At 47.8% G+C, this 26,268-nt stretch overlaps 1 protein-coding gene across 1 annotated transcript; it reads left to right on the forward strand.

Moving 5' to 3' along the window:
- Positions 1-12: 12 nt before the first annotated feature.
- LOC149439102 (coatomer subunit alpha-like) lies at positions 13-26,268 on the forward strand (the record flags this gene model as incomplete). Its single annotated transcript, XM_089659502.1, has 10 exons — positions 13-170; positions 2,229-2,342; positions 5,451-5,524; positions 7,910-7,990; positions 8,316-8,392; positions 10,426-10,535; positions 18,443-18,552; positions 20,304-20,403; positions 22,060-22,080; positions 26,133-26,268. Coding segments are annotated over exons 1-10 (863 nt in total), but the record flags the coding sequence as incomplete, so codon positions are not given.

The following is a 26,268-nucleotide window of genomic DNA, read 5'->3' on the forward strand; positions in this document are numbered from 1 at the left end:
GCGTACCCGGACGCTCTGTCTGTGTGGGCGTGATCAGGCGACGCATGCGCGGAAACGGTGGGCCGGCGAAGCGAGTCCAACGCGGCACTTCCGGGACACTGTGGGCTGACGTGTGACGGGCGGCCGGGAAATGCTGACCAAGTTCGAGACCAAGTCTGCCCGGGTGAAGGGTAAGGAGGACCCCCCGGGGCTGAGGGGGCAGAGCAGTGCATTGTGGGTATACACAGGGTGATTGGGGGAGGGGCACCTCTGCTAGGCCCCCCTGAGGAACCACAAGGCCCAGCATCACCCCCCTTCCTTCATTCACTGACCTTGTGGGACTTGTAGTTCCTCAGGAGGGACCAGCAGCCCGGGCAGCCAATCACAGCCGTCGGAAATTTCCATCGCCAACCTTTGTCGTTTTTATTTGATTCCACCGCCAGCGAAAAATCTCTGCCCCCCCCCCCCCCACACACATCCGCTCACCAAGTTACAATGTACAGCCTGAGCGATCATCGGGGGAGGGGAGACTGAGGAAATGCCTCCTCCTGCAAAGTTACAATGTACAGTCTGATCACTGGGGGAGGGGAGGACTGAGGAAATGCCTCCTCCTCCTTCTGCAAAGTTACAATGTACAGTCTGATCACTGGGGAATGGAGACTGAGGAAATGCATCCTCCTCTTTCTGCAAAGTTACAATGTACAGTCTGATCATCAGGGGAGGGGAGATTGCTGCAGGAGGAGGCATTTCCTCAATCTCCCCTCCCCTGATGATCACTCAGACTGTACATTATAACTTTGCAGAAGGAGGAGGAGGCATTTCCTCAGACTGATGACAGATGGTGGCAATAAAGTAGATTTTGACGTCCTCTTTGCCCGATCTTCCTCCATGTTTCTCCCTCCGGATTGGCCGGTTCTGGGTGACAACCCCAAAGGAGGAACTTCGCCCCCTCCCCCACTTTTGTGAATCCCCTTATAGCTGTAATGCTGGGCAGTGATGTGCCGCACACCCCAGTACACAGCCCCGGAGGGAGGATCCATCATACTGCACCCATTGGTCAGTAGAGCCATGTGATGGTGCTGACCAATGAAAGTGCCATCTGAGGCTGCTCCTTACAGTAAGAGGTCCTACAAGAAAGAAGCACTCCTCCTCATTGGTCAGCAAGGTCACATGGCTCCATTGCACCCCAATACAGAGCCCTGGAGTGAGGATCCATCATAATTCTGGCAATGGCAAGGATTCATTGGTCAATGGAGCCATGTGACGGTGCTGACCAGTGAGAAGTGCCATCTGAGGCTGCCCCTTATAATAAGGGGTTCCAGAAAAAAAGGGGCTCCTCATTGGTCAGCAAGGTCACATGGCTCCATTGCACCCCAATACACAGCCGCAGAGTGATTATCCATCATAGTGCAACCCATTGGTCGATGGAGCCATGTGACGGTGCTGACCAATGAAAAGTGCCATCTGAGGCCCCTTCTAGGGGTCCTAGAAGAAAGAAGCGCTCCTCATTGGTCAGCAAGGTCACATGGCTCTATTGCACCCCAATACATAGCCTCGGAGTGAGGATCCATCACAATACTTGCAATGGCCAGCACTCATTGGTCAATGGAGCCATGTGACTGTTCTGACCAATGAAAAGTGCCATCTGAGGCTGCTCCTTATAGTAAGGGGTCCTAGAAGAAAGAAGTGCTCCTCATTGGTCAGCAAGGTCACATGGCTCTATTGCACCCCAATACAAAGCCCCGGAGTGAGGATCCATTATCATACTTGCAATGGCAAGAACTCATTGGTCAGTGGAGCCATGTGACTGTGCTGGTCAGTAAGAAGTGCCATCTGAGGCTGCTCCTTACAGTAAGAGGTCCTAGAAGAAAGAAGAGCTCCTCATTGGTCAACACAGTCACATGGCCAATGAGCACTGGCCATTGCAAGCATTATGAAGGATCCTCACTCCGGGGCTGTGCATTGGCTCCACTGCGCACCTCTTAGTCAGTGGAGTTCACCTTTTCCATGAGAAGATGGACTTGCCCAGAAGAAAGCCGACCCTGCCACCCTTACAATAAAGGCAACCAATCGGAGCCTCGCAGGAAATGCCATCGCATTCCGAACAAAAGGGTCCCGTGGGGCTCCCGAAGCATTGCAGTCGATATTGAAGATGGCGCGGGTTTCTGTATATTATGACCCGTCCGGAATTAAAACTTGCAGACAGGTCCTCTTTTAATGTTCTGCTTTCTCTTTCTTTCCTCGGTCAGGCCTGAGCTTCCACCCTAAGCGACCATGGGTCCTCACCAGTCTGCACAACGGCATCATTCAGCTGTGGGATTACCGCATGTGTACCCTCATAGACAAGTTCGATGAACACGATGGTAAGAAAACGATTATCCCGTGTCCTGCCAGAGGTGCGATCCCTCAATGAAGGCTTCCCGGAGGTGCCGGGTGAGGGGCCTCCTCTTGTTGTACCAGATTTGTACCCTCTTGGCACCGTCTCCACCCGGGTAAATGGTTGACTAACGTCCAGTAGGTTTTTGGGCTGGTATGCTGACATGGACAGTCAGAACTTCCCGGCCTCGTATTAGGGGTCAGTGTTGGACTCTAGTAATGGGGGGTTGTCTCCAGCATCGTGTGACCCGGCCTCATGGGTGGCAAACTATGGGGTGGGTCTTGGGAAGCGATGGTTACAAAAGTTCATGACACTCAGAAGCAAATTTTATTGAATGAGAGCATCAGGAGAAGGCAACGCGTTTCAGGGAAATTGCCTTCCCCTTCCTCAGGGCTGAAGCCGTGAACAGGGTTGGACGAGCGGTGAGATGAGATGAAGTTGTCATGTGACCAATCTGAGATTTGAGATCGAGCCTCATTATAGGCATCCAATAGCATCTCACCGCTAGTCCCCTTCTTCAGGGCTGAAGCCATGAACAGGGTTGGACGAGCGGTGAGATGAAGTTGTCATGTGACCGATCTAAGATTTGAGATCGAGCCTCGTTATAGGCCTCCTTCTAGCATCTCACCGCTAGTCCAGTCACATCCACAGCTTCAGCCCTGAGGAAGGGGACTAGCGGTGAGATCCTATTAGGTTGCCTATAACGAGGCTTGATCTCAAAACCTAGATCGGTCACATTACAATCTCACCGCTAGTCCCCTTCCTCAGGGTCGAAGCCGTGGATATGATTGGACGAACGATGAGATGAAGTTGTAATGTGGCCGATCTAAGTTTTGAGGTCAAGCCTCATTATAGGCGTCCTGTTATCATCTCACCGCTAGTCCCCTTCCTCAGGGCTGAAGCCGTGGATACGATTGGACGAGTGGGAGATGAAATTGTCATGTGACCGATCTAAGTTTTGAGGTCAAGCCTCATTATAGGCCACCTCCTAGCATCTCACCGCTAGTCCCCTTCCTCAGGGCTGAAGCCATGGATATGACTCTACAAGCGGTGAGATGCTATTAGGTTTCCTATAATGAGGCTTGATCTCAAAATGTAGATCGGTCACATGACCATTGCATCTCCTCTCACCCCTCGTCCAATCGTATCCATGGCGTCAACCCTGAGGAAGGGGGAGACCATTTTCCTGAAACGCGTTGCCTTTGACTAGTGGTGAGATGAAATTGTCATGTGACCGATCTAAGTTTTGAGATCAAGCCTCATTATAGGCAACCTAATAGCATCTCACTCCTAATCCCCTTCCTCAGGGCTGAAACCGTGGATATGATTGGACGAGCAGTGAGATGCTATGAGGTTTCCTATAATGAGGCTTGATCTCAAAACTTAGATCGGTCACATGACAATTTCATCTCATCTCACCGCTCGTCCAATCGTTTACACGGCTGGTGACCGATCTAAGATTTGAGATTGAGCCTCATTAGAGGCATCATAATAGCATCTCACAGCTAGTCCTCTTCCTCAGGGCCGAAGCCGTGGATACCATTGGACGAGGGGTGAGAGGAGATGAAATTGTCATGTGACCGATCTAAGTTTTGAGATCAAGCCTCAATATAGGCAACCTAATATTATCTCACCACTCGTCCAATCATATCCACGGCTTCAGTCCTGAGGAAGGGGACTAGCGGTGAGATGCTATTAGGTTGCCTATATTGAGGCCTGATCTCAAAACTTAGATCGGTCACATGACAATTTCATCCCTCACCACTCGTCCAATCGTATTCACGGCTTCAGCCCTGAGGAAGGGGGAGACCATTTTCCCGAAACGCGTTTCCTTCTCCTGATGCTCTTATCCAATAAAAATTTAGGTTGGGCTTCTGAGTGTCATCTACTTTTGTAATGGGCGTCATTCATTCACTGACTTCCGTGAATGAATGAACTGCAAGTCCCGACAGCTTTAGCGGCTGTGGGCTTGTAGTTTTTAACCCCTTCACGCTGGCACCTCCTGGCCCTTTAAGGGTTTTCAGACACTGGGAGGCGGGGTGGGATTTTATGGTCGTGACCGCCGTGATTCGCTGTCACGGTGGTCACATGATCGGAAAAAGTCCCAATCACAATTGGAGATCGGGACTTTTCCGTGAGACACCGACATACGTGCTGGGAGCGCGCAGGGCGCGCGCTCTCAGCACATGTGTTTTCAAATGGTACGCAAATATGCAGCCGCTCAGCGTCAATGCCCAGCCGTCGAGAGGCCGCATATTTCCTACGGTCAGCGTCAAGGGGTTAATGAACTACCACAACGCTGCGGCACGTTATGGTAGTTCATTGAAGCTTCCTGTCAGAATACCTGCCGTACATCCCTGTACACCCCATACATCCCGTATAGCAAGCAGACATTCTGACAGGTATGCAGGAGACCTGCATGGCACCAGCGAGGCATGAGGCATTGCAAGATTGACTGTTACAAGCATGACTTCCCAAAGGTAGAGGCATGATGGGACTTGTAGTTTCGCAACAGCTGGAGGGCTGCCAGATTGACACCCCTGCTTTAGGGCCTCATTCAAACTGTGCGCACATGAAAACTGATGGAGGAAAAGTGTCCAAATCTCACTTGTAGAGACATCAGATGCACATCTGGATTCATGCGCGTTTCCGTGAGCTTTTATGAGCGCTGAAATCCGTTTTCATGCGCATCAGTTATATGCCCTGTACACAGCAATGTTAAAAGTCACATCGGTTTTATTTTTTCTGTGCATATAAAATCTACAGGTTGTGGTGTGAACAACCAGTTTTTCTTTTTGTTTGTTTTCTTTTTGTTTGTTTTCTTTTTCTTTGTTTTCTTTTTTTCTTTTCTTTTTGTTTGTTTCCTTTTTTTCTTTTCTTTTCTTTCCTTTTTTTCTTTTTGTTTTCTTGTTTTCGTTTTGGGTTTTTTTTTGTTTTTTTTGTTTTGTTTTTTTAAGCCCTTGCAGAATGCATGCAGAAAAACCTGATGTCTCTGCACATGGTGTGAACCATGGCCTCAGCGTCTTCACCTATTTCATCTAGGATGTGTGTGGTATCTTAGCTCCACTATAAATGTCCTTTTTTCTTTTTCTAGGGCCGGTCCGTGGTATTGATTTTCATAAGCAGCAGCCTCTGTTTGTCTCTGGAGGAGATGACTACAAAATCAAGGTCAGTGTGGCGTTCCTGTGTGCCGTGTATTTCAAACCACCTAGTACCCTTCACCGTGACTCTGCGTATAGTGGCATGAAATAAAGGGCGGCTGTAAAAAGAAAAAAACGCTCCAGCACCGGGCAGTGCTGCCTTGTGATCTGCTAGTGTATGCCTAGCTGTGTGCAAGATGCAGACTAATGGCGGCGTCCTGTACACTGATTCCTACTGAACACGCCCCACCCGGAAATGCAAAATCACGTGTGTGTATATATATATGTATGTATGTGTGTGTGTGTATATATATATATATATATATATATGTATGTGTGTGTATGTATGTGTGTACACACACACATACACACACACCCCCCCCCCCCCCCCCCCCCCACCCCGCCACCAATTGTGCAAGTTCTCCCACTTACAAAGATGAGAGAGGCCTGTAATTGGCATCATAGGGAGACCTCAACTATGAGAGACAAAATGAGGAAACAAATCCAGACAATCACATTGGCTGATCTGGAAAGAATTTATTTGCAAATTATGGTGGAAAATAAGTATTTGGTCGCCTACAAACAAGCAAGATTTCTGGCTCTCACAGACCTGTACCTTCTTCTTTAAGAGGCTCCTCTGTCCTGCACTCATTACCTGTATCAATGGCACCTGTTTGAACTTGTTATCAGTATAAAAGACACCTGTCCACAACCTCAAACAGTCACACTCCAAACTCCACTATGGTGAAGACCAAAGAGCTGTCGAAGGACACCAGAAACAAAACTGTAGCCCTGCACCAGGCTGGGAAGACTGAATCTGCAATAGGCAAGCAGCTTGGTGTGAACAGATCAACTGTGGGAGCAATAATTAGAAAATGGAAGACATACAAGACCACTGATAACACTGTTCAACAGGTAAAAAGTTTTGGGCATAAAATTAGCTAATCTTACATAATTTTGGGGTGCTGAAAACGAAAATGACCCTAAAAAATGTTGATTGGCTCTAGTTTCCATGATATATTCACCCATCTAATGACGTAAGCCATTCAAAATTATGATGCAACTTCAGCTGCATATTGCGCAATGGATACTGGTGACCAATACAAAATGTCATGTATACTGAGATGATGCAATATTAGCCTTTAATTGCATCACTTCACTGCATAAAAGCTGCAGTATCTGTAGCTGATTGGAGTTCGTCTTTACATTTCGTTTTATGCTTATATAGGCTACTCAGTAATGCCTCGAACTTGTGTGAATAAAGCAGATAATTTCTGCTATATCTGCGGTGAAATAACTTTTATCTCATAAAAAAGGAGGATAACAGGAATGATTAAGAAAGCTTACAACTTGTATTTTGGCTGCAAGATAGGAGACCAGGACAAGAGCTGGGCACCACATATATGCTGCAATTCTTGTGGGACGGCACTGGAGCAATGGTTGAATGGAAAAAAGGCATCTATGCCTTTTGCTGTGCCAATGATTTGGAGAGAGCCAACAGATCATGTTAGTAATTGTTACTTTTGTATGGTGCCTCCAATTGTAAAAGGGCTAAATAAGAAGAAAAAGTTTTCTGTGCACTATCCAAATATTCCATCGGCAATACGTCCAGTTCCTCATGGAGAGGGGCTACCAATTCCTAAAGCACCAGAATCCTTCGTGGTTGAGTCAAGTGAGGAAGAACCTGAAGCGTGTAGTCACGTGCAGTTGTAAGAGATAGCCCTTTCCTCGAATACAAGAGAAAAGCCAAGAGAAGCAAAACCGACACAAACTGAAGACAAAACTAGTGAGAATCCTAAGTATTAAAATGATTCAACTTAGCTTAAGGCTATAATTTTTCTTGGTAATCCTATGCAATATATTATGCCATTTAGGCTTTGTTATGTAGTCATATCACTTGCTTTATATTTGTGGAAAGACATCTATCTATATAATTATTGTGCATTATGTAGTCATTACGCCTATAGTAGAAAACTTTCCGTTTACAGAAAAACTAGAGCCAATTGACAAATTTCATTGTTATATTTGAACTCAGAATGTGAAATTCATTAAGAAATGGATCCTTTTGTTTCCAAAACTGGCAAAAAATAAAAATTTGTTGAACAGTGTAATCTCCCTCGATCTGGGGCTCCACGCAAGATCTCACCCCGTGTATATATATATATATGTGTGTGTGTATGCAATTATAGTGGCACTCTCTCTCACACACACACATATATAATGTGTATGTGTGTATGTATATATGTATGTGTGAGTGTATATGTGATGTTGCGCACCCCTGGCGTCCTGTAGCAGTAGTTCTGCTATAGGGCGGCGGAGAGCCGGTTCAGAGATCCTTCAGATACAAGAGCAGTCAGATCCCGGTGGGCCCTGCCAGGAAATGTCTGATTTTTGTTTCTTCTTTTCACCGCAGGTCTGGAATTACAAGCTTCGGCGCTGTCTGTTCACCCTGCTGGGTCACCTGGATTATATCCGCACCACCTTCTTCCATCATGTGAGTAGAGGGATCCGGACATTTCATAAAGGTGGTCTTAAAAAAGGAGAGGTCTGTGAGCCAAGCTGCGGCCCATGAGCCAATACAGACCATGAATATCTCGTATGCTGACGGACGGAGGTCTGCGATGATGACGGTTTCAGGGAGATTTAGAACGTTCAGTATTACCAGATACTTGGGAGGTGAAGGCGTTCCAGAATAAAATCGCAGCGGAGGAGGGGTCTTGTATGTAAGGGTGGAAGCTGACAAGAGCAGCGTGAAGGGGATTAGGATGATAAAATATTAATAAAGTTGATTATTAAAGCATCGTCTGGTTGTGTTGCAGGAATACCCCTGGATCCTCAGCGCCTCCGATGATCAGACCATCCGGATCTGGAACTGGCAGTCTCGCACTTGCGTCTGGTAAACAAACAAAAAAAGAAAAACAGTTTGACCGCTACATTCCTAAACACACAACAGTACAATCAGTCTGTATATGCATTAAAGTATGCTGGGTGCCCTGTACCATGTGATTTCTGTGATCATTCACAGATTTCACATGTAGTGAGCAATGTGGAACCTAAGGGGGTCACTGTGGAACTTAAGGGGTTAATCTTCTGCATTGTGTTTGATCCTGTCTTCTCTGATCCTCCCCTTCTACTGTCCCCAATCCATCTGCCGATTAGTACAGAACCTTAGAGGCCAGCTGCACATGCTCAGTTTGATGTGGGTTGCTAGAGAGTTTTGTTTTTTTGTTTTTTTCTTGGGAGAGTGCATGTGATCAGCACAGAGCCAATCACCACTGTCCAGACAGAGGGTTATGGGTTATGCAGCCTCATAGGACAATCGGTCCAATTCTAACTAAGCCCAAACCTGCTCTTACTCCCATTCTAAGTTTATTCTATCTACCTTGTAAAAGAAAAGATGCCTATTCGTATCCTGAGGCCGCTGCAGTCCGGTCACATGTGCTAGCGCTAGCTTCAGCGTAGAGGAGAGACCGCTGGCAACAGATGGCCCATAGTAAGCCTATGGGTGAGGTCATTGCCCTGGCCTATGGGTGAGGTCATTGCCCTGGCCTATGGGTGAGGTCATTGCCCTGGCCTATGGGTGAGGTCATTGCCCTGCCTATGGGTGAGGTCATTGCCCTGGCCTATGGGTGAGGTCATTGCCCTGGCTATGGGTGAGGTCATTGCCCTGGCCTATGGGTGAGGTCATTGCCCTGGCCTATGGGTGAGGTCATTGCCCTGGCCTATGGGTGAGGTCATTGCCCTGGCCTATGGGTGAGGTCATTGCCCTGGCCTATGGGTGAGGTCATTGCCCTGGCCTATGGGTGAGGTCATTGCCCTGGCCTATGGGTGAGGTCATTGCCCTGGCCTATGGGTGAGGTCATTGCCCCGGCCTATGGGTGAGGTCATTGCCCCGGCCTATGGGTGGAGGTCATTGCCCCGGCCTATGGGTGAGGTCATTGCCCTGGCCTATGGGTGAGGTCATTGCCCTGGCCTATGGGTGAGGTCATTGCCCTGGCCTACGGGTGAGGTCATTGGCCCAGGCCTACGGGTGAGGTCATTGCCCTGGCCTACGGGTGAGGTCATTGCCCTGGCCTACGGGTGAGGTCATTGCCCTGGCCTACGGGTGAGGTCATTGCCCTGGCCTACGGGTGGGGTCATTGCCCTGGCCTACGGGTGGGGTCATTGCCCTGGCCTACGGGTGGGGTCATTGCCCTGGCCTACGGGTGGGGTCATTGCCCAGGCCTACGGGTGGGGTCATTGCCCAGGCCTACGGGGTGGGGTCATTGCCCCGGCCTACGGGTGAGGTCATTGCCCCGGCCTACGGGTGAGGTCATTGCCCCGGCCTACGGGTGAGGCCATTGCCCCGGCCTACGGGTGAGATCACGTGACCCAACCGGAGCTGCTTCAGAATAGGAACGTATAGACAACTTTTCTTTCACAAAGTAGATAGAATGGGGGTTGGGAGTAGGTTTTCAGGGGTGTCAGACTGCTGCACTCCAGCTGTTGTGGAACTACAAATCCCATGAGGCATTGCAGGGCTGACCATTAAAAGCATGACTCCCAAAGGCAGAGGCATGATGGGACTTGTAGTTTCTCAGCAGCTGGAGGGCCTCCAGTTTTGACACCTGTGGTTTAGGCTTGGGAGTTCAGCTTTTAATTCAGCAATGGTGAACCCAGCAGCCAAAATGAGGCCACATTGTAATGGATGCAGCAGAAGGGTGGAGCTGTGAACATCTGCAAAGGTCCCTGTGGCCTTGTCCCTGAAATATTAGAAGGCAGGAGTCCTGTCCTGGTATCAGCCCATCACTGAAACGACTTTTGAATGGACTGACCCTTTTGGACATGACAAATATTTATCCGTTGTAATGGGGTATGTCTGAAAGTCATTCCTGAACAAGTTTTTTGCAGAACACTGATTTTGTATTTTTTTTTTTTTTTCCTCCGCAGCGTCCTGACGGGTCACAACCATTACGTCATGTGCGCCCAGTTCCACCCATCGGAAGATCTGGTAGTTTCTGCCAGTCTGGACCAGACAGTGCGCGTTTGGGATATTTCTGGTGAGCTGCCCAGGTCAAGGGGGTCCCCTGGGTGCCAGCTACTTGCTCAAAACTGCAGCAGAGGAGATGAGGGGTTGGATAAGCCCGATGGAGCATTGCGGTTTTCCAAGATGGCCGTTTAGTTTTGGTCCAGCGGACGCAATGTGTAGCACCACTTCAATGCGTTCGATACGTTTTAGGCAAGGTTTAAAGCAGAACTCCGGTTCTGAGCAGCTGCTCCCCTCTACATGAGGCCATTGCGGCTTTATTACTTCCCACCCGAAGCCTCATCACAGCATTGTATGTGGAGCTGTCACATGATTGCAACCTGATGAGAAAAATGAGGTACTCCTAGGGAACCAAAAAATGAACCTGGCGCTGAGTATTGATATGTTAGGTGACTGGAATTCTGCTCAAAGCGGAGTTCCACCTGAAAAAAAAAAAATAGAAGTCAGTAGCTACAAAAACTGTAGCTGCTGACTTTTAAAATACAGCCACTTACCTGTCCCTCGGTCCTGCGATGTCCTCACCGCAGCCCGTTTCACCAGCTGTCTGGTGTTCCAGGTGCCGCCATCTTCAGTGTGGGCACCCGGCTGTGATAGCTTGCGGCTTCACAGACGGGTGCCCACTGAGCGTGTGTGAGAAGCGCTGCTCTTCCTGAATGGGTCACGTAGTCTTCTGGGACCTGTCACGTGTCCCAGAAGACTATGGGGAGGGAGGACAACTTCCGCTTCCAATCGCCTAGGCCAGGCGTGGGCAACTGCAGCCCTCCAGCTGTTGTAGAACTACAAGTCCCATGAGGCATTGCAAAACTGACAGTTACAAGCATGACTCCCAAAGGCAGAGGCATGATGGGAATTGTAGATCACCAACAGCTGGAGGGCCACAGTTGCCCACCCCTGGCCTAGGCAATCGCAATAGAAGTGGAAGCGGGTACCTGTCAAATTGGGGTACCCGCTCCCCAAAGGTGCCGATCCTTAATGGGGGAGCGGAGGACCAGTCTTTAAAGCAGAACTTCCCCTTTTGGGTGGAGCTCTGCTTTAAGTTGTTAGTTTGCAGGATGCGTTTTTAAGCGTTCACCTTGGGGGAATGTTTACCATTGAGGGAGTGGGGTTAGGAATCAATAGGAAGAATGGGGCATTTTGGGGAAATTAGTTTTGGTTTGACGTGTTTTTCTTCCCCAGCCAACATTGATCTGATTGGCTGCTCCTGGCACCAAACATCATGTAGCGCACGCAGGGATACTTGGATACAAGGATTTTTTGTGAGATAGAGTCCTTTTGCTGGTATTCGGCTCCAGTTTCTAACTGTTGAACACAGATCTCAATGCGAGTGCTGATTGCCACTTTAAACAAGCTGCTGGCAGGCTTCAGCACTTCTTGCATTTTGTTGAAAGCCTGCTAGCAGCTTAAAGTGGCAATCAGCACTCCCTATAGAATCTGTGTTCAATCCTTATGCTAGTATTCGGCTCCAGTTTCTAAATGTTGAACACAGATCCCAATGCAAGTGCTGATTTCCACTTTAAACAAGCTGCTGGCAGGCTTCAGCACTTCTTGAATTTTGTTGAAAGCCTGCTAGCAGCTTAAAGTGGCATTCAGCACTCCCTTTAGAATCTGCATTCAATCCTTTTGCTAGTATTCGGCTCCAGTTTCTAAATGTTGAACACAGATCCCAATGCGAGTGCTGATTGCCACTTTAAACAAGCTGCTGGCAGGCTTCAGCACTTCTTGAAGTTTGTTGAAAGCCTGCTAGCAGCTTAATTAAAGTGGCAATCAGCACTCCCTTTAGAATCTGCGTTCAATCCTTATGCTAGTATTCGGCTCCAGTTTCTAAATGTTGAACACAGATCCCAATGGGAGTGCTGATTGCCACTTTAAACAAGCTGCTGGCAGGCTTCAGCTTTTCTAGAATTTTGTTGAAAGCCTGCTAGCAGCTTAATTAAAGTGGCAATCAGCACTCCCTTTAGGATCTGTGTTCAACATTTACAAATGTAAATGGTACTTTAAAAGGTTCAAGCTCTGCAAATGCTGTTCACACTATATGAGCTGAAGCCTGCGTGAAGCAGGCCGTAAAGATTCCGGAGTGGGGTTGCAATACTGCTAGCATTAGTCTGCTGTTAGGTTCATGCTCCTTCCCTGCTTGGCCAGCTCCATCTCCTGCAGTTTTGAGTGCGGTTCTGGCGCCTACTTTAAAGCACACAGCAGATCAGACCAGTCCGCAGAAGAGTTTGCATGAGAGGGCAGAGACTGAGCCCATCTCAACCAAATCTCTCTCTGCCAACATGAACTTGGAGGGATTGTTGCTCTCCTCTGTGCTGTCGCTGTTGTCTACTTTCTCTTAATGACTCCAGAAAGCATGCCGCGTGAACGATTTAACTCCTGTGTGAGCTGCATGTCACCTCGAGGTCTTTTTACCTACTAAACTCCCAACGCCAGCAAGTAATAAGGGCTCGCTTGTTCTATTAATTGCTGCAATTGCCGTTTTAAACCGAAAGGGTACAAGTTACACTGTTGTGAATGGAGCTTACACCAAAAAAACGATGGCTTTCAAAATGAACCTAAAAAACCATTGGCTTATAATTACTGTATTCATCGTTTGTAATCGGGGGAATTTTTTCTTTTAAGTACATTTATCATATAAAAAAAATGGATGCTCCTGCCCACATAGTAGAACACGTTTAAAATATACATAGTTGCCAATTTTTCACTACTGTATCTTCTGTAAAATCCTCATTCTTGAGATGAGAAGCTAGCCTGTGCTTTTCATCTCAAGTAAGTTTTGGCCTAGCCTTGCTCATTAAAATGGCTGTTGACCACAATTTGGCCTAGCCTTGCTCATTAAAATGGCTGTTGACCACAATTTGGCCTAGCCTTGCTCATTAAAATGGCTATTGACCAAAATTTGGCCTAGCCTTGCTCATTAAAATGGCTGTTGACCAAAATTTGGCTTGGCCTTGCTCATTAAAATGGCTGTTGACCAAAATTTGGCCTAGCCTTGCTCATTAAAATGGCTGTTGACCAAAATGTGGCCTAGCCTTGCTCATTAAAATTGCTGTTGACCAAATGTTGGCCTAGCCTTGCTCATTAAAATGGCTGTTGACCAAAATTTGGCCTAGCCTTGCTCATTAAAATGGCTGTTGACCAAAATGTGGCCTAGCCTTGCTCATTAAAATGGCTGTTGACCAAAATTTGGCCTAGCCTTGCTCATTAAAATTGCTGTTGACCAAAATTTGGCCTAGCCTTGCTGATTAAAATGGCTGTTGACCAAAATTTGGCCTAGCCTTGCTCATTAAAATGGCTGTTGACCAAATGTTGGCCTAGCCTTGCTCATTAAAATTGCTGTTGACCAAATGTTGGCCTAGCCTTGCTCATTAAAATGGCTGTTGACCAAAATTTGGCCTAGCCTTGCTCATTAAAATGGCTGTTGACCAAATGTTGGCCTAGCCTTGCTCATTAAAATGGCCGTGGACCAAATGTTGGCCTAGCCTTGCTCATTAAAATGGCTGTTGACCAAAATTTGGCCTAGGCTTGCTCATTAAAATGGCTGTTGACCAAATGTTGGCCTAGCCTTGCTCATTAAAATGGCTGTTGACCAAATGTTGGCCTAGCCTTGCTCATTAAAATGGCTGTTGACCAAAATTTGGCCTAGCCTTGCTCATTAAAATGGCTGTTGACCAAAATTTGGCCTAGCCTTGCTCATTAAAAGGGCTGTTGACCAAAATTTGGCCTAGCCTTGCTCATTAAAATGGCTATTGACCAAAATTTGGCCTAGCCTTGCTCATTAAAATGGCTGTTGACCAAAATTTGGCCTAGCCTTGCTCATTAAAATGGCTGTTGACCAAAATTTGGCCTAGCCTTGCTCATTAAAATGTCTGTTGACCAAAATTTGGCCTAGCCTTGCTCATTAAAATGGCGGGGTATTTAGATTTTGTGCTGTCCTAGGCAACACAGAAATCATCCGCCACCTCCATGGTGGAGAGAGACCAACACCAGACCCCCTACCCACACGGAGAGAGCCTGACAGTGACCAACAACACCCCTGCTCCATCCCCCCCCCCCCCATATGAGAGAGCCTTCCATTAACACCCCACCACTTATTCTCCCCCCCCCAACAGAGAGATCCTCGCCTTCACAGCTCTTGACATCCCCGGGAAACGACAGTCAGGCTCTGCATACACCATCAAGCAGCCCGCAGCTTCTCTTGCTTCCCACCTGGTCCCCATGCCACATATGTCCCTTCTGGGGGGCAGTGCTGCCCCCCTAAAAAATGCCTCCCCAGGCAAATGCCTTGTAGTAAATATGCCCCTGGCGGAGACAAGGGGGTACCTGCAGGAGAGGTGCAAGGGCCACATGAAATAGCTTGGAGGGCCGGATTTAGCCCAAAGGCCTTGTGTTGGACACCTGTAAACAAGACCCTCCAGTAAAAATCCTCGATTTTAGAGTTACAAAATAATAAACGTTAAAAGGAAAAATAAAATAAAATGGCGGGTGGCTATTGATTCACTTGATTCTTGTGTCATATGTGGGGTACAAACTTCTTTTTCTGTGTATGATACTGTTTAGCATATGGAATGTAAGAACTTTTCTTTGAGTAAAGTCCAGGGATACTAAAGCCTTTGCAATCGGCCACTATACAGCCAATACTATCCAGTCAAGGAACTGAAAGTCCCAGCATGCCCTGACCCCTTTTTTTGCACGACTTTCCTTACCCCAGTGTTCATTGAAACTAATATGATTTCTTCTGTGGCCATTAATCCTGTGCATGCCTAACTCATAACTGCCTGCAGATGCCATGCCACCTAATCCACTGTGAACACCCTCCCAAGTTTGTCCCATACACTGGTCCATCCTAAGTGTCCTTCCCGCCCTCTTCATTTGTGCAGTCGCAGATATTTTCCACTCATGCTGCTGCTGCGTCTAGCAGTACATGGCTACGTTCACATTCCTCAGCTCATCCGGCATGTTGTGGTCATCTCACCCCATGGAGCAAGATGAGAAGATTGTTGTAGACCACCAAAGCTAAGACACCTGAAGGCCAGGCTGGCCTGATGTCCACCATCTTTTATGTGTTCATTGATGTAGGATTGGTTTGAAGTCTGGAGGGAATAAAGTGCATGTGCTGAGGCTTGAGCCATGCAGGTCAAAGTAAAAGGATCACTTAAAGCGGAGCTCCACCCAAAAGGGGAAGTTCCGCTTTAAGGACTGGTCCCCTGCTCCCCATTAAGGATTGGCACCCGAAATTGACAGGTACCCGCTCCCACGTCCACTTTCCAAGGCAATTGGAAGCAGAAGTTGTCTTCCTACCCTCCCTCCGTGTAGTCTTCTGGTCCCAGGGTCCATTCAGAAAGCACAGCGCTGCTCGCGCATGCGCAGTGGGCACCTGGCTGTGAAAGCCGCAAGCTGTCACAGTCGAGTGCCCACACTAAAGATGGCAGCGTCTGGACTACCAGACGGCTGGTGAATCGGGCTGCGGGGAGGACACCGCAGGATCGTGGGACAGGTAAGTGGCTGTTTTTTTAAAAGTCAGCAGCTACAGTTTTTGTAGTTGCTGACTTTTTTTTTTTCTACAGTGTGAGTGGAACTCGGCTTTAACTCCTCACTTCCCAACCGCATATATCATCATTGCTTCTATGTCTGGCCACTAGAAGCAAGGGGAAATACCTGGTGATTCCAGGTATGGCTGTGGCATGTGACTCTCCCCTTCATCCCTTGCAGAACATTAGATGGGTGAAAGCACAACTAAAATTTGAAGAAGTTCAGTAAAATTATATTTTTCGTGGCAACGCGTTTCTAGGGCTCAGAACCCTCCTTTCATCAGGGTTCATGCGATGGTGGTGAATTTCAGTTGTATTGTACAGCAGTTGCAAAATGTTAGTATCTGGTCATCCGATCCAAATTCACAAACAGACCTGATGAAGAGGGAGCTTTGACCCCTGAAATGCATTGGTACCGTCCTGATGGAGGAGGAGCTTTGAGCCCCTGAAATACGTTGGATACAGTTCCGTTGAAGGAGGAGCTTTGAGCCCCTGAAAAGCATTGATACCGTCCTGATGGAGGAGGAGTTTTGAGCCCCTGAACTATGTTGGATACAGTTCTGGTGAAGGGGGAGCTTTGAGCCCCTGAGATACGTTGGATACAGTTCTGGTGAAGGGGGAGCTTTGAGCCCCTGAGATACGTTGGATACAGTTCTGGTGAAGGGGGAGCTTTGAGCCCCTGAGATACGTTGGATACAGTTCTGGTGAAGGGGGAGCTTTGAGCCCCTGAAATGCATTGATACCATCCTGATGGAGGAGGAGTTTGAGCCCCTGAACTATGTTGGATACAGTTCTGGTGAAGGGGGAGCTTTAAGCCCCTGAAATGCATTGGTACCGTCCTGATGAAGGAGCAGCTTTGAGCCCCGAAATATTTGGATACAGTTCTGGTGAAGGGGGAGCTTTGAGCAAATGAAATGCATTGGTACGGTCCTGATGGAGGATCTTTGAGCCCCAAAATACGTTGGATACAGTTCTGGTGAAGGAGGAGCTTTGAGCCCCTAATCTACATTGGATACAGTTCTGGTGAAGGGGGAGCTTTGAGCCTCTGAAATACATTGGTACCATCCTGATGGAGGAGCTTTGAGCCCCAAAATACGTTGGATACAGTTCTGGTGAAGGAGGAGCTTTGAGCCCCTAATATACATTGGATACAGTTCTGGTGAAGGGAGAGGCTTTGAGCCTCTGAAATGCATTGGTACGGTCCTGATGGAGGAGGAGCTTTGAGCCCCTCAACTACGTTGGATACAGTTCTGGTGAAGGGGGAGCTTTGAGCCCCTGAAATGCATTGGTTCAGTCCTGATGGAGGAGCTTTAAGCGCCTGAAACGAGCTGAATTTTAGACTTCGTATTGTGGAAAAATAGAATTCTTACTGAACTTATTCAAGCTTTGTGCTGCTCTCATGCTTCGAACGTTCTTCAGACTAGTCCAAGGCCCATTTGGGATACAACACCCAATGGAGAACTGCCTCTACAATGGCTTCTGTTTTTCATTCCCCCTGGGATCCAACTCTCCACCAACGCATACCCTTCTTCCATGTGATTGGGCTCGTACCTCCTGATTGCCCTAGAGTTGTCACATTGGGTTAGGAAAAATCCATGAACCCTGAAGGCTGGGAAATTAGTACAGGAAGATGCAGAACTGCATGCTCTTCTTTCAGTTCAAAGCGAAAAAAAATAAAAAAAAATCTAAAGGAGGGCCAAACCAAATGGTGAAGAGTGCAAGTAGCTTTAATGATTTGTAATATGATCTCTTAGAATATCCAACACGTTTCGGGGGCAATGGCACTCCCTTCATCAGGGCTTAAAAACGTTTTGAGTGCTGCTGCTGTCAATATTGAGACATTCACAAGATAATTAGGCAGATCCAATACAGAATGTTTGTCTACCTGTTCCTTTGAGCCTTTTTGAGTCCTCATAATGTTTCAACTTGATGACGTTAAGTGAATTGGCCCCCAAAATGTGTTGGCTATGCTATATGATCATAATTCATTAAAGCAACTTTTTCACCGATTAGTAGGCTCTCCTCTTGTGTTTTTTAGCTTGCTGTAGCCACCTCACCAGAGCCCAATGAGTTAGTTGAAGTATGAGGTTTTGTTTTGTTTTTTTGTTTTGGGTTTCTTTTTGTTTTTTTGCCCCAAAATTTCCCTTGGGGATGCCCAACTCTTTCCCCGCTCCATTAAAAAAAAAAAAAAGGAAAATATTTTCGTTAAAGCTGCACTTTACACAAGTGGCCATGACACAGCTCACTAGTGTTCCAATACTGGCATCCAAGTCCAGCCAAGCTCTGGAAGCCGTAGGCCTATCACGTTGGTGGTCTTGTGGCTGCAGGAAGTGTAAGTCCTGTTTGTGACTGTCCCTTTTAACCTGTATCTCTTCTGCTCTCGTCTCATGGAAAGGCCTGCGCAAAAAGAACCTTTCTCCGGGGGCGGTGGACTCCGACGTACGAGGAATCACGGGAGTGGATTTGTTTGGGACCACCGACGCGGTGGTGAAACATGTTCTGGAGGTACTGTGCATCCGCCCTTCCTATGTATGTATCTAACGTCATATGGATGAGACGCTGGGACCCTAAAGAGGAGGAATCGTAGATTTTTGCTGTAGAATAGAATAATTTGCGAATAAACAGTTTTAAATGTTAGCAAGTTTTTTTTTTAGTTACATGTAAAATGTTTTATGTATCACAGGCAGTTATATTTACAAAGTGCTGACAGTTTACACAGCGGTTTATGTACTGCATGATAGGTGAAGGACAACGTTAACCGCCATCCCGCCCGCCATATAAGGAAATGAAGACGGACGGAGAGGCGGTGGTTCTCTCGTTCTGGTTCTCTCGCGGAGGTCATATGACGTACTGCCACTCTAACCAGCGCGGCGACGTCGTATGACGTCCTCCCACTCTAACCAGCGCGGCGACGTCGTATGACGTCCTCCCACTCTAACCAGCGCGGCGACGTCGTATGACGTCCTCCCACTCTAACCAGCCAGGCGACGTCGTATGACGTCCTCCCACTCTAACCAGCCAGGCGACGTCGTATGACGTCCTCCCACTCTAACCAGAGCGGCGACGTCGTATGATGTCCTCCCACTCTAACCAGCGCCGGCGTCGTATGACGTCCTCCCACTCTAACCAGAGCGGCGACGTCGTATGATGTCCTCCCACTCTAACCAGCACGACGACGTCGTATGACGTCCTCCCACTCTAACCAGCACGACGACGTCGTATGACGTCCTCCCACTCTAACCAGCGCAGCGACGTCGTATGACGTCCTCCCACTCTAACCAGCGCAGCGACATCGTATGACGTCCTCCCACTCTAACCAGCGCGGCAACGTCGTATGACGTCCTCCCACTCTAACCAGCGTGGCGACGTCATATGACGTCCTCCCACTCTAACCAGTGCCTCATCAGACATGCAGTTCCATAGCAACTGGAGTGCTGCAGTTGCCCACCGCTGCTTTAGAGTAACATTCCAGGTTGGCTATCACATTGTTCATTTAGGACAAGCCAATGATGCAAGGAATAGTCAGGAAGAGAAACCAGGACTGGAATCAGAAAGAAGGGAAGCGGGTAAGAGGCAGCAGGGTACTAGATACAGGTACAGGGCAGGATTTAGACTCTGGTTTAGTCAGCGACCATGTGTCTGGCTAGCAGGCAAAACACTGAAGCAAAAGAGAACAGTAGAGGTGGGACTAAATACCCTCCCAGCAGCCAGCATCAGGTGAAAAAGCACTGAAGCAAAAGAGAATAGTAGAGATGGGACTAAATACCCTCCCAGCAGCCAGCATCGGGTGAAAACGGTTTGCTGGGATCTGTTGGGAGACGCCTACTGGTGGACACCAGAACTACAACCTTCTGGTCTGGGAACCACTGTTTGCTGGCAGGCCATCCAGTTCCAGTCGGCTTTTCAGAGTAAAGTGGAGACTGTACAGTTACAATACACTCCAATACAAGAGGGTTAGGAGGGCCCTGCTCAGGGGTGGGCTGACCATTCGGGCACTGCCCGAGGGCCCGGGGTCAGTAGGGGGGCCCCATGAGATACCCCTGGTACCTTTTCATAGGCTTTTTTTGGGTGTGGTGTGAGTGGGGGCAAGAACACGGGCCCCTTGATCCTCTATTGCTTGGGGGCCCCTTGAGTTATCAGTCTGCCCCCAGCATAGGATCTAAAGCGCATTTTAGCTATTTGGTTGGGTTGCCAAGTTAATTACTTTTTCTTTTTTTTTTTTTGTTCCTACAACCCCCCCCCCCCCCCCCCCCCAGGGTCACGATCGGGGTGTGAACTGGGCTGCCTTCCACCCTACCATGCCGCTTATTGTGTCCGGAGCTGATGACAGGCAGGTGAAGATCTGGAGGATGAACGGTAAGTGACTTCATATCACTCGCGGCCTTTATTCAATGAAGAGTGCTTTTGATTAAATTGGTTCTAAAGCCTAAAGTTTTTTTTTACCCTAATACAGAGGTGGGCAACTGTGGCCCTCCAGCTGTTGGTGAACTACAAGTCCCATCATGCCTCTACCTTTGGGAATCACGCTTGTAACTGTCAGTTTTGCAATGCCTCATGGGACTTGTAGGGCTGGAGGGCCACAGTTGCCCGCCCCTGGCCTAATACATTCTGTGCATTAGGGAAAAATCCCCCAGCCCCCCACCCCTTTATACCTATCTGTGCCCCATCTCGATCCAGAGTCGTGCCTGAGAGCAGCGACTCTCTTCGATCTCTCCCTCTTCCCCGGGCAGCGGGAGCCATTGACTCTGGCTCCTGTCAATCAAATCCAGCGACGATGGAGCTGGGGGGCGGGGCTGAACCACACTGTCTGTGTCTATAGATGCAGACACGGCGGCTCCAGAGCGAGACTGCACATGTGCCCTCATAGAAAGCCGCCCAAAGGAGCCATTAGTGCCAGAGGGGGGACCCCCAAAAAGAAGAGGCTTCTCTATTCAGTACCAGTGCACACAACAAGTAAGTATGAGATTTTTTTTTTTTTTTTTTATTTTAAATGTAAAAAAAAAAATGTAGTTTTACTATCACTATAGGGGCTCAACGATGGAGCTGGGGGTGGGGGGAGCAGGGCCGAGCCACACTGTCTGTCTATAGATGCAGACATGGCGGCTCGGGAGCGAGACCGCACATGTGTGCCCTCCATAGAAAGCCGCGGTAAGGAGCCAGGAGTGCCAGAGCGGGGGGACCCCAAAAAGAAGAGGATTGGGGCTGCTCTATGCAGTACCAGTGCACACAGCAGGTAAGTATGAGATTTTTTTTTATTTTAAATAACTATAGGGGCTCAACGAAGGGGGTGGGGGGCAGGGCTGAGCCACACTGTCTGTATCTATAGATGCAGACACAGTGGCTCGGGAGCGGGACCGCAAGTGTGCCCTCCATAGAAAGCCGCCGAAAGGAGCCAGGAGTGCCAGAGGGGGGGGGGACCCCAAAAAGAAGAAGCTTCTCTATTCACACAGCAGGTAAGTATGATATATTTTTTTTTTTTTTGGTTTAAATGTAAAAAAAATAAAGTTTTACTATCACTATAGGGGTTCAATGATGGAGCTGGGGGGGGGGTTCAGGGCTGAGCCACACTGTCTGTGTCTATAGATGCAGACACAGCGGCTCGGGAGCGAGACCGCACGAGTGCCCTCATAGCCACCAAAAGCAGCCAGGAGTACCAGAGGGGGGACCCCAAAAGAAGAGGATTGGGGCTTCTCTATTCAGTACCAATACACAGAGCAGGTAAGTATGAGATTTTTTTTATTATTTTAAATGTAAAAAAAATGAAGTTTTACTATCACTATCGGGGCTAAACTCTTAATAAAAAGCACTACCTTTTTTTTTTTTTTTTTTTATTATTACGGGTAGATCACAGCAACCAATCAGAATTCAGTCAGCTGGGGTCTGGCCAACACAGAATGAACTCTGATTGGCTGCTGCAATGTTTGGCCTAGGACCTCCATTATATATGTAGTGGGATGGATCTGTGCGGCAGGGATGAGATTTAACACGGAGTCCTCTTTGTGTTTTTTCCAGAGGTTGTCCCAGTCTGCGCAGGCCAGTTCTCCATAGATGGTGGTTTCTGCCTGCATGTGTTTGTCCCTGTGTGTGACTACCGATCCTGGTCTGTAGTGTTCTGTGCAGCATTGTTGTCTCTTCTCTGGCAGGCAACCCCCCCCCCCATAGTTCAAAGGAGAGCATGTTCCTGCCCTGTCTCCTGCGGGTGCCTCCTTTACACTGTGGTACCGTCTCAGTACTGAGGCTGTGATGTTGTGTGATAGACAGCCGCGTGATCAAGTGTCTGAAATCAATTTTTCCTTTGACATCTGCCTTACGGCTTTGCCGTAAAATCTAGTAGTAGTTCTTCCCATTGTACTTGTTCGGTAACGATGATGTTCTGCTACTCACCCAAGTAGCTTCCTTGGTTCCTATGAGTGTCAGGGACCCCCCCTGTATTTATAGCCAACATGGGTATCTTGGGCACCATGAAATGTTTAACCACTTCCCACCTGGTGACTAGATAAATGGCCAGGCAGGACAAGCGTTCTGAGAGGATATACCCCTACGTGCCTCAAGCACGCCCCCCAGGGGTGCGCATTGGTGCGATCCTGTGACTGATGCGTCCAGTGGACACAGCGGATCACCGAGTGATCGCTGTGACTAATCACAGTGATCAAATCTCCAGTAGTAAACACGGCTGCCATTCTTTCAGCTATCGAGGACTAGTTTGATCTCCGTGATTGGTCATGGTGATCACATGGTACAGGGAGGTACCGTGTGATCGCTGTGACTAATTACAGTGATCAAATCTCCAGTAGTAAACATGGCTGCCATTCTTTCAGCTATCGAGGACTAGTTTGATCTCCGTGATTGGTCATGGTGATCACATGGTACAGGGAGGTACCGTGTGATCGCTGTGACTAATCAGTGATCAAATCTCCAGTAGTAAACACGGCTGCCGTTCTTTCAGCTATCGAGGACTAGTTTGATCTCCGTGATTGGTCACGGTGATCGCATGGTACAGGGAGGTACAGTGTGATTGCTGTGACTAATCACAGTGATCAAATCTCCAATAGTAAACATGGCTGCCATTCTTTCAGCTATCGAGGACTAGTTTGATCTCCATGATTGGTCACAGCGATCACATGGTACAGGGAGGGCGGTGCTTGCTTTTTGCGCTATCAAAAATTAATACAATTTTGAAAAAAAAACAATGTTTTGTATTCTCTGCTATAAAACATATCCAATAAAAAAATAAAATTTATTCATAAATTGAGGCCAAAATGTATTAAAATGCTTATATATTTTTGGTTAAAAAAAATCATAATAATTGTATATTGATTAGTTTGCACAAAAGTGATAGCGTCTACAAGCTATGGTACATATACTGGAATTTTTTTTGTTTTTTATACTAGTAATGGCGGCGATCAGCGACTTATAGCGAGACTGCTGCGGGCATTCTGACACTGGGGGGGGGGGGAACTAATTTGGTGTCACTGACATCCCCAGTGACACCAATACAGAGATCAGTGCTAATAAAAAGTACTGACACTGTACTAATGGCACTGGGCAGGAAGTTAACTGTGTGCTGTTTCACAGTATGCTGTATGAGTGCTTTGCAGACCCATACACCATAGTGACACTGTACTACTTGTGGGGGGGTGGTGAAGATTTCTTTTTTTCTTTCTTTTTTTCTTTCTTTTTTTCTTTTCTTTTTTCTTTTCTTTTTTTCTCTTTTTTTTTTTTTTTTTTTTTTTTTTACACTGATTGCTTTTACACCCATAAAGGCTGTAAAAGCACTAATTTCTCCTTCTCTGTGGCTGCATTCCTGCAGCCATTGAGAAATACTGTGCAAGCTGTGATTGGTCACACCTTGTCACATGGTGCAGGGCTGTTGTGAATGGCCCTGTACCATGTGATCTCTGTGATCATTCACAGATTTCACAAGTAGTAAGCAATGATGTCGGTAAGCGACATCTTGTTTACTACTGTTACATAGAGGTCCCGTCAAGCGATCTGTGTTCCGCTTCCACCGATCGCGTTGCTGCGTGCTCCCAGACAATGGATGTCCGGAGGATACAGTGGGCACCGATCGTGGTGCCGTGCGCTCCCAGGGAGCGTGCGCAGGAAATGGATGTGCGGGGATGTTTAGAAACGTCCACCCGCATCGACAGCGCTTCCGACCGGCCGTTTATCAACATGAGCCGGACGGGAAGAGGTTAATTGTACACGTTACATGGCTAAAAGAGATGTGTTAACACTAGGTTGCCCGTGTGGCTATCAATCCTGGGGTATGTTGCTGATGCTCATTAGAGTTCAAGAGAAATAAAACCTTCTAGAACCGGTCCGGTTGACTAGAACTAACTTCTACTAGATGTTCCATGACCTGGATGAATGGGAACCTTCAGACACTTTTGTTCATGATCCCCAATTGCTTGTTTTTTTTCTTGAATGACAACTACGGAACTTCCGCTTTCTGGCCTGTATGTGAGGTCTGCAGTGAGAGCCTTCAGCTAACCCACGACCCCTGCCGAACGTGTGCCCTGCTTTTTGCATGGGGATGCACAGGTGCTCCACGTAGGTAGTCCTGTTGCTTTCACTTGGCATTAGGGACGCACCGTTATCAGATTCTGAAGAACGAGTACCAATTACCGAAACCAAATTTTTTATTTTTTTTTTTTTTTTTTTTCAGGTGTTGCGATTTGAGCTCATAAAAAAATTAAAGTGTTCAGATCGCACTAAAAGAATTGCATGCGATTTGGACAGGAATGCGGTGCAGTTTGGACCGGTGTGATTTTGAAATTAGAACGGGGCTATTGAGAAAGCAGTGCGGTTTTTTTTTTTTTTTTTTTTTTTTTTGCACCGACTTTCTTGGGGTAGGCAGGAGGTGTTTTGTGGCCTGCCGACGGCGTTTCGTGTTCCGGCGGTTGCCTCAGCTTCCTTCTGGTCCAACGCAGACGACTGAAGTCCCATCGCGGTCCGCTGGTGGCTCAGCGTAGCGGTTGTTGCTGGCCGGCGGGGGGTCTTTTCTTTCAGCGGCTGCTTTCCACAATCCATCCCTCAACGCAACTCCTGTTGTCTGGCGGCTTCACGTATCAAGTGGAGAAAAAACAAACAGAGGGCGCCCCGGCCTAGTGCATTCCCTGTAAATAATGTATTTATTAAATGATAAAAGCAGGTATTGTACTCACAAAATGACAACACGGTCAAAGGCACATCGAGAAAAAAGTCGTGTCCAATCCGCACTACGTGTCCGTCTGTAATGGGAACTCTGGACCCCCAACAGGTTGACGCGTTTCGAGGTCTGGCCTCTTCCTCAGAGCCACTCAATTGTCATTTTGTGAGTACAATACCTACTTTTATAATTTTAATACATTTTTTTAACCCCTTTGTGCCGGTCACATGTCCCTAAAACCCCGCCCGCCTCCCGGCTTCTGAAACTCTTAAAGGCCCGGGAGGTGGGCGGGGTTTTAGGGTCATGTGTAGGTTTAGTACCTCTTTAATCTGGAGACAGAAGTGTCTGTTTTGGGTGGACTGACTCTTTCAGCAGCAGCATTCGCTTCTTTTATCTTGACTTCCCCAGTTGCCGCTAACGATCCCATTCGCTCTCGGTTGTCCGGACGCTCAGTAATATCTGACCACGGATCAGGCCGCAGGCTTTGGGACAGATTCAGACGCTGTATGATGCATGAGAATTCCTGTGCATGGGAAGCCCAACTGCAACCAAATGTTTGAGGTTTTAAGTTTTGATGTGCCTGGAGTGGAGCCGGCTTTTTATTGGGGTCTTTGCCCCAGTTGGGTGGGGGGGGGGGGTTAGGGATGAGGAAGTGCATGGAAATCTCACTAAGGAATGGTGACACAGACAGCAGTGAAAGTAACATGTGGAGGATCGTTGTCAGGATTTAACTACCGTCTGTGTCTCTGTGAGAGAGATTTCCCCTCACTTCCTGTCCATGGAGTGATGAGAAGTCTCCTCTAAAGGCAGCATGTGACAGACAAATCCCATTAAAATACAGGGAGATCGCAATTGCACATATTATTTTTTCTGCTCTAAATGTAAAAAGTTGAGGCTGACAGTTAATCTGATGTGTCATTCTTTTCCCCCACAGAATCCAAGGCCTGGGAAGTGGACACGTGCCGTGGACATTACAACAACGTGTCCTGCGCCGTCTTCCACCCCCGACAGGAGCTGATCCTGAGCAACTCCGAAGATAAGAGCATCCGCGTCTGGGATATGTCCAAGAG

Source organism: Staurois parvus, unplaced genomic scaffold, assembly GCF_062004578.1.
Source record: "Staurois parvus isolate SC_StPar_1 unplaced genomic scaffold, SC_StPar_1.0 ptg001161l, whole genome shotgun sequence".
NCBI classification, from domain to species: domain Eukaryota; kingdom Metazoa; phylum Chordata; class Amphibia; order Anura; family Ranidae; genus Staurois; species Staurois parvus.